The 9303-nt window shown below is 37.8% G+C and overlaps 1 protein-coding gene across 5 annotated transcripts in view; it reads left to right on the plus strand.

Annotated features, from left to right (window-relative positions):
* The first annotated feature begins 1154 nt into the window (after window positions 1–1154).
* LOC107847162 (putative disease resistance protein At3g14460) overlaps window positions 1155–9303 on the plus strand; it is a 44993-nt gene continuing 36844 nt past the window's right edge. For 2 of the 5 annotated variants that reach the window (XM_047399863.1, XM_047399864.1), the window contains exons 1-5: window positions 1155–5270; window positions 5650–5956; window positions 6131–6536; window positions 6638–6839; window positions 7081–9157. In XM_047399863.1, the coding sequence (XP_047255819.1) occupies window positions 1277–5254 (3978 nt within the window). In that variant the 5' untranslated portion in view covers window positions 1155–1276 and the 3' untranslated portion in view covers window positions 5255–5270; window positions 5650–5956; window positions 6131–6536; window positions 6638–6839; window positions 7081–9157. Of the gene's footprint in view, window positions 5271–5471; window positions 5528–5649; window positions 5957–6130; window positions 6537–6637; window positions 6840–7080; window positions 9158–9249 lie in introns of all 5 variants that reach the window. The other 3 variants (XM_047399866.1, XM_047399865.1, XM_047399867.1) reach the window with 3 other exon arrangements.

The raw sequence follows: 9303 nt of genomic DNA on the forward strand, positions 1-9303 counted from the left end.
GAATAACGAAAATAACCCACTAAATCGCACTTATATAGTACGTGCGTACAAATAGGTCCTAGGCCAAAAAACATAAAGGTCCCGATCCCTACGCTACCACCACAGACCCCATTAAAATCACAAACATGGATCGCACCGCGAAACTTTTAGGGCCGGACCAATAAAATTTGGGTCACAACTCTAACAAAAGAGATAACAAATTATCATCGAAAGACCTCACTCAAACCAAAATTTTTAAAAAAGTGGATTCTACTAAGTGTGCGACTTTTGCACATGTAACGGCCCAACCCGCTAATGATATTGTCCAAGTTCTATTTATTCTCATGTTGAATTGAACATCAAGACTATGGATGTGATAATTTGTATTGTTGGCTTTTGGTTTCGTATTCACGACTTTAAAATGAGTTACAAGAACCTAAGGCTTGCTTCTTTATGTACCAACAATCAACATTTCTCATGTGTATTGCCAATGTGGTGTTTGCCTAGGATGTGACAATGACATTCTTTTTACGCTGGATACATCTGAGCCAACGGAAAGCAAAAGATGACATAATTATTGGATTTCCAGTATTGAGAAATCTGAATGTGGGTTATTTGTGATTGGAGGTAACATTGACGAGGTGACAAGCTAGTTTTGCTTCAAGCTTATTCTCCAGCATTGTTAAACTTAATAAATAGTATAGGATGACAGAGTTTATTACGTAATAAATATTTGCTGAAATTTAGAACAACAACAACAGCAGCATACCCAGCATACCTTAACTCTACCTTGTTCAACTGGAGAGATTATTTCCAATAAGACCCTTAGCTCGAGAAAAACATAACACAACATTTTATGGAAACACAACCAGTAACAAAATCAAGATAGTAAGATAGCCAAAGCGAAAAATACCAAAATAATAAAAAAGAAGAAGAGATTTTCTTTATTATACACCAGGTCCCAACCCAACTACCCCCATAGTTGGAAACAATATATATTTGATCACTCAAAAATGGCACCTGTAGACCAAACAAACAGCTTAGACACATTTAACACCAACCCCACCAACTCAAAAATGAAATTTGAATATCAAAAGGTGCTTCGGGACCTACAAAGTATTAATTTTTAGTACTAACATACAAAGAGACAAAAATCATGTATTAAAGTGAGATAATAGATCTTGATATCCAGAAAAAAGCCCATGACTCACTAATCACTCTTGTTTGCACTTTACACTTTCCAACATTTTATCTTCTCAAAACTCTTAAAATCATTTTTTGTTTGTAGATTTCAGAAATGGATATTGGCTTAGCAGTTGGTGGTGCATTTCTCTCTTCAGCTTTGAATGTTCTCTTTGATAGGCTTGCTCCTCAGGGCGAGCTTTCCAAGATGTTTCAGAAGAATAAGCATGATGTTCGACTCTTAAAGAAGCTGAAAATGACTTTGGTTGGCCTTCAGGCTGTGTTAAGTGATGCAGAGAATAAGCAGGCATCAAATCGACACGTGAGCCAGTGGCTTAATGAACTTCGAGATGCTGTGGACGGCGCTGAAAACTTAATAGAACAAGTCAACTATGAGGCTTTAAGGCTTAAGGTGGAAGGTCAACTTCGAAATCTTGCAGAAACAAGCAACCAGCAAGTAAGTGACCTCAACCTGAGCTTGAGTGATGATTTTTTTGTTAACATAAAGGAGAAGTTGGAAGACACCATTGAAACATTGGAGGATTTGCAAAAACAAATTGGTCTCCTTGGCTTAAAGGAGCATTTTGCTTCGACTAAACGAGAAACTAGAAGACAGTCAACTTCTTTGGTTGATGAATCTGATGTCTTTGGTCGGCAGAATGAAATAGAGGAATTGATTGATCGTTTATTGTCCAAGGATGCAAGTGAAAAAAGTCCGACTGTTGTCCCTATTGTTGGAATGGGGGGTGTGGGCAAGACAACACTTGCTAAAGCTGCTTACAATGATGAGAAGGTAAAAAGCTATTTTAATTTGAAAGCTTGGTTTTGTGTGTCTGAGCCATATGATGCTATCAGAATAACAAAAGGGTTACTTCAAGAAATTGGCTCATTTGACTTAAAGGATGACAATAATCTCAATCAGCTACAAGTCAAATTGAAGGAAAGCCTTAATGGAAAAAGGTTTCTCATTGTCCTTGATGACATGTGGAACAATGACTATAATGAGTGGAATGACTTGACAACTCCTTTTATACAAGGAGATATGGGAAGTAAGATCATTGTAACTACACGTAAGAAGGATGTTGCCCGGATGATGGGTAGTGGGGCAGTCAACGTGGGGACTCTGTCTAGTGAAGCCTCTTGGGCTTTATTCAAACGACATTCGTTAGAAAACAGGTATCCCGAGGAACATCCAGAACTTGAAGAGGTTGGAAAACAAATTTCAGACAAGTGCAAAGGATTGCCTTTAGCTCTAAAGACACTTGCTGGTTTTTTATGCTCCAAATCAGAGGTGGATGAGTGGACAGACGTTTTAAGAAGTGAAATATGGGAGCTGCCACGTCGTCCGAATGGTATATTACCAGCATTGATGTTGAGCTACAATGATCTTCCTGCACATTTGAAGCAATGTTTTGCTTTTTGTGCTATATATCCTAAAGATTATCAATTTTGCAAAGAGCAAGTTATTTTCTTGTGGATTGCTAATGGTCTTGTACAGCAGTTCCATTCTGGTAACCAATACTTTAACGAGTTGAGATCAAGATCATTGTTCGAAAGGGTCCCAGAGTCTTCTGAAAGAGATGGAGGGAAATTCTTAATGCATGATCTTGTCAATGATTTGGCCCAAATTGCATCTTCAAAACTTTGTGTCAGGTTGGAAGAGTGCCAAGGACCTCATATGTTGGAACAAAGTCGGCATATGTCGTATGCAATGGGGAAAGGTGGTGACTTTGAGAAATTGAAACCGCTCTCTAAGTCAGAGCAGCTGAGAACATTGCTTCCAATCTCTATCCAGTACCTTTTCCGCCCTAATCTAAGCAAGAGGGTGCTGCATAACATACTGCCAAGGCTAACATCTTTAAGGGCATTATCATTGTCATGTTATGAGATTTTGGAGTTGCCGGATGCTTTGTTTATCAAATTAAAACTCCTGAGATTTTTGGACCTTTCTCGGACGCAGATTAAAAAATTGCCCCATTCCATCTGTGCATTGTATAACTTGGAGGCACTTCTCCTGTCATCTTGTGCATATCTTGAGGAGCTACTGCCGCAGATGGAAAAGCTAATCAACTTGTGTCATCTTGACATAAGCGACACTTCTCGCTTGAAGATGCCGCTACATCTGAGCAAGTTGAAAAGCCTCCAAGTGCTAGATGGAGCCAAATTTCTTTTAGGTGGCCCCTGTGGTTGGAGAATGAAAGATTTGGGTGGAGCACATTACTTGTATGGATCTCTATCAATTTTGGCGTTGCAAAATGTGGTTGATAGAAGGGAAGCTCAGAAGGCAAAGATGAGGGAGAAGAATCATGTTGAAAAGTTTTCGTTGAAATGGAGTAAAAGTGATGCTGACAATTCACAAACTGAAAGAGACATACTTGATGAACTACGCCCACACACAAACATAAAAGAACTCCAAATCTGCAGATATAGAGGGACACAATTTCCAAATTGGTTTGCTGATCCTTCGTTTCTTAAGCTGCTAGTACAATTGTCTCTTAGCAACTGCAAGGACTGTTTTTCCTTGCCAGCACTAGGACAACTTCCTTCTTTGAAATTCCTTTCCATTAGAGAGATGCATCGAATAACAGAGGTGATGGAGGAATTCTATGGTAGTCCGTCCTCCAAAAAGCCTTTTAACTCTCTTGAGAAGCTTGAATTTGCAGCGATGCCGGAGTGGAAGCAGTGGCACGTACTACGGAATGGAGAGTTTCCTGCACTTCAGGACCTTTCAATTGATGATTGCCCCAAGTTGGTTGGGAAGTTCCCCGCGAATCTTTGTTCTCTGACGAAATTGAGAATCTCAAGATGTCCTGAACTCAATTTGGAGACACTCATCCAACTTTCAAGTTTAAAAAAGTTTGTAGCTTCTTATTCTCCTAAGGCTGGGGTTCTCTTTGATGAAGCTGAACTATTTACATCCCTACTTGAGGGAATGAAGCAGATTGAGGAATTATCTATTAGTAATTGCAACTCTCTTACCTCCATGCCTACTAGCACTCTGCCGAGTACGTTGAAGACAATAAGGATATGGCGTTGCCAGAAATTGAAATTGGAGATGATTTCTAAGATGTTTCTGGAGGTATTGAGACTGGATGAATGTGATTCTACATCATCAACGGAGTTGGTCCCAAGAGCACGCAATTTGTATGTAAGGAGTTGCCAAAACCTTACTAGTTTTTTGATTCCTAATGGGACTGAAACACTCCATATTAGTGATTGTGAGAATCTTGAAATACTTTCGGTGGCATGTAGGACCCAGATGATGTCATTAGGTATCCACAATTGCAAAAAGCTGAAGCGGCTACCAGAACGTATGCAGGAACTCCTTCCCTCTCTTAATAAACTGGAACTGTGGACTTGTCCAGAAATAGAGTCCTTTCCTGATGGAGGATTGCCCTTCAATTTACAACTCCTTACGATCAACAATTGCGAGAAACTGGTGAATGGCCGAAAGGAGTGGCGTTTACAGAGACTCCCCTCTCTCAGAGTGTTACGCATCTACCACAATGGCAGTGACGAAGATATTGTTGGTGGTGAGAATTGGGAGTTGCCTTGCTCTATTCGAAAGCTTACCATAAGCAATATGAAAACATTAAGCAACCAACTACTCAAAAGGCTCACCTCTTTTGAATCTCTATATATTAGTGATTTACCTCAAGTTAAGTCACTGCTTGAAGAAGGGCTTCCCTCCTCCCTCTCTGTGCTGACCATCGGGAATTGCCGTAATCTCCAATCCCTTCCAGTAAAAGGGATGCCCTCCTCCCTCTCTAAGCTGTCCATCGAGGATTGCCCTAATCTCCAATCCCTTCCAGTAAAAGGGATGCCCTCCTCCCTCTCTGAGCTGTCCATCTCTCATTGCCCTAATCTCCAATCACTTCCCGAATCAGCGTTTCCCTCCTCCCTCTCTGTGCTGACCATCGAGTATTGCCGTAACCTCCAATCACTTCCAGTAAAAGGGATGCCCTCTTCCCTCTCTAAACTATCTATTCGCTACTGCCCATTGCTCGAACCACTCCTAGAATATGACAAGGGGGAGTACTGGCCAGAAATTGCTCACATCTCCACCATAAATATTGATGGCAAATTCCTTTGATGACTTAAACCGAATGGTAAGTTATTCTTTTCCCACAGAAGCTTTTTATTTTTTACTTCCCTTTGTTCTTTTGTTAATTCTCTCTTTTTTAAATCTTATTGAGAAGTGTGGAGCTTCTGTTGCTCCAACCACATCTAGTATTCGATAAGCGGGTATGCTAGCCAAAAATTTCTTGTTTGTTAGTAATTCTGTTTCTTTGTTTAATTATTTTGACCAGTGTGTAGCATCTATTGCCTCTGTGAAGCCGAGGAAGCATCTTCAGATCAAGATAAAGTATTTATACTTGCACTGGAACATTCAAAAAGAAATCTAGTGTAGCTCCACAAAATTGATTGTTCAATACGTAGACTCTCTTTTCTTGTCTATTAACTTATGTTCTCCCTCAAATCTTGCAGACGAAAATATGATTCGCCATCAAGAAAGCTGTTCCGCTTTGTTCTGCATTTTTTCGTCTCTTCTACAGAGATAAAGGGTCCAAGATGCTTCAGTTACCAAGATGCCTCCCAATAAGTTAAAACTACTAAAAGCATCAGCACTGTGCAGTTTTTTGTTAATGATTATTGGATATCAACTTTGCAAATTTTATTCTTTGTCAGGATTTTCGTATGCTGTTACAACTCTCAGCTCAGTTGGTAAAAGGAAAATTCTGCTGCAATTCTCTATTGAATAGAAAGTCACTCGAATGTGGTCTGACAGCAAAGTGTAAGTGAACAAAGTCATTTTTTTATCATCTAGTGATCTTGACTATCAGTCCAAGGTTTTGTTATCGTTGGCTGTAAACGTTGTACTAATGCTTTAAATTTTTATACATAAATATGTGTGATCATCAGAATGATGTATCTCTTTGCTATTGATGACGTTTAATTTTCTTTTCAGGATATAAATTACGTTGTGCTCATTTATCAAACACATAGCTTTAAATTAAGGCTCCATAGAGAATCTATTGAAAAGATAATGACAGATAACAATCAGAAGTTTTAGGAAATAAGTAAACTTCCATTGTCGGGATTTTGGGAGCTATTCAACATCCAATTGCCGTCTCAGTTAGATTGCTTGTCCTTACCATTTTCCTTTAAACAAGTCACTTCAGGTTGGGAATATCTTCCTCCGGGAAAGATGTCATTGCCTTGTGATCTTGGTTTCGACTTACTGAAAAAAGTAGACAATTTACAAGTTTTTGAGATATCACACAAGTCGGAAGTTCAGCAGAAAGAAGGTCGAGATGGACCTGAAGAAACTGAGAGGGACTCTCCATGGCATCAACAGCTTATTCTGTATTTTGGTACGTTTAGTACACAGAGGAGTTCAACTGAGAAGCCAACCTCTTTAACCAACGTGCAGCCCATTTTTATATAAATTCTGTTTGTGCTTTTTCATGATCAGGAGAGTGGTGTTTTCATCCATTCAGACCAAAAGCGCACCAATTTTAGAAACTTCAGCTGATGGAGCAAGTCCGGCAACTGCTGCCTCTGATCAATCTGGAGACCTGTGGTCAGAAGTCAAATCCAACGTTGCACAGAAGGAGGACCGCATGCGATTCAACTTTTTGGCATGGCTGGACTTGTCCAATCGGAAAATCCCTGGTGTATGGCTTCAATATAAATATTTAATTGGCAGCTAATAATAAAGTTCTCTCCTTTTCACTTGTATTACTGGCTTTTGGTTTCGGATTGACGACTTTAAAATGTGTCACGGGGTCTACGGCTCGCTTCTTTATATACTAACATCATCAGGACTATGGATGTGATAGATTTGTGTTGTCTTTCTCTTCTGACTTGACTTGTAGGGTTTTACTGAATATATTTTTTTTTTTTTTTTTTATTAAGGTAAAGTTGTATTCTTCAGCATTGAGGATATGCTGGCAACCTCCAAAAAATTACAGGGCAATAAGTCATACTTACAAATAACCAAGGAAATCTACTATTTGGCCTGCTTTATCTATACCTTCTTCTTTACACCAAAAATACATAGTACTAATGCAAGAATCTTTGACTTCTTTCCATAAAGCATGATCTTCTTTGACAAAACTCCGAAGCCACTTTGCAAGTAAACACTTATTGTGGAGCCTTAAATTCTTGATACCAATCCCCCCTGATTGTTTGCTGAGTTGAGCAGTTTGCCATTTGACTAAATGAATACCTTTCCCTCTCTTGTTGCCCAAACACAAGAAGTCCTCAGTTTGTCTAGTTTCTCTTCCACCTTAACAGGTAGAGGGAAGAGTGACATGACATATGACGGTAGTTCATCTAGGACTGAGTTGATCGGGATTGCTCTTCCTCCCAGGGATAAGTACTGTGACTTCCAAGTAGCTAATTTTTTCTCAGTCTTCTCCACAATACCAAAGGCATCCCCAGATAGGTAGTTGGGAATTTTTCTACGTTGTTACTTAAGGTATTCGCTAGGCTTTGAATGTTTGCAACTTCCTCCTTCTAACATATGAGGTGAATTTCTTACTATAAATGTGTATATGATTTGAATCAAAATTGTTAAATTTTATTGAATTCGTAACTTTGTTATGTTTCTGTAAGTGAGTTAAGATTAAAGGTTATAACTCACTTGTTTAGCTCCTCTACCTTTCACGATTGAAGTGAAGGATTTAATAACCCATCAGTAGACAACAAACTACGTCGATTTTAATAAATATTTATAAAAATGAATAATTTTTACGCCATTCAATTATATATTATCATGTAATATATGTTCTATTTTAGTTTTCAGATTACAATAGAATTAAACATAAATATCTTTCGACAAAGTGTAATACTATTGGTGTAAATATCTTTTTATATTGTTAGTGAATACTGTTAGGATCGATTAGCAGTTCACACACATTAAATCTATGGAGAGGATGAAGAAAACTAGAGAGAGTTCTTGAGGAGAGAGAGAGAGAGGTAATTTCGTGGTAACACCCGTGGGTAACCTCCGCAGCGGATAGACTATTTATATTAATGACTTGGAGTATGTACAACTACACAGAGAATGAGAATAAAAGATACATTAATATATAACAGTACGTCACATATTAATCAGGCTTCACAACCTAACAAATACTAATCAAACTCAACTTACTATGGCATATCAAGTAGTGTTATACCTATAAGAGTTTATTATGATTATTTTATCAAGTAGACACATGGGTTGGTCGGTAATTGTAATACCTAGATGTGACAATGACTTTCTTGTTACTCTGAATACGTCCGAGCCAACGAAAATCAAAAGATGACATGATTATTATTGGATCTTCAGTATTGACAAATCTGAATTTGAGCTATGTGTAATTGTTTATCGTGTGTTTTAAGAGAGTATAATCACTTTCTAGTTTTTATTCTCGCTGAAAAAAAATTAGGACCTAGTTACACACTATATTACTAATTTATTGTTAAATAGTTTGTAACTAACAAAATCTTTAGACAACATGTTGCAACTACAGCGCAAACTTTTATCATTTCATCGTATCTCTTGGTGTTTCCAAATTCCCAACTTGTTAACATGTTTTCAAGTACTCCCTTTTACAATTTATACGATTCACTTTTCTTTTAGTCAGTTCACACAAATATCGACGATTTATTTTATACTTAATTTTCAAAATAATTCTTTCTTATATTTCTCGCCAAATGAAACTACACATAAACTGAGAATGAGGAAATAAAAAAGTCATGGCAAGGAGACATGAAATGAAAACAAAACATTATGAAGTCTTTGTCAACGCAACCACCCCACCACCCTTTCTCTGTTGCCTCAATTATTCAACTTTGTCATACTCATGTAAGGGAGAAAAAAGGACAGCTTTGATTCATAGTTGTACCAATTACAAGTAAAACCACTGCAAAAAAAAAAAAAAAAAAAAAAAAGAAAGAGAAAGACAGAAGAATCACTTTGCAAATTACTCTTACCATTCAACAGGTAAAATATAGTTGTTAATATTTGAAGATCGAAACCATTATCTTCTCAAAATTCTTAAAATCATTTTTGTGGTTCCTTGTTTTGCTTTGTAGATTTCAAAAATGGATATTGGCTTAGCAGTTGGTGGTGCATTTCTCTCTTCAGCT

Source organism: Capsicum annuum, chromosome 11 (genome assembly GCF_002878395.1).
Source record: "Capsicum annuum cultivar UCD-10X-F1 chromosome 11, UCD10Xv1.1, whole genome shotgun sequence".
Lineage (NCBI taxonomy): Eukaryota > Viridiplantae > Streptophyta > Magnoliopsida > Solanales > Solanaceae > Capsicum > Capsicum annuum.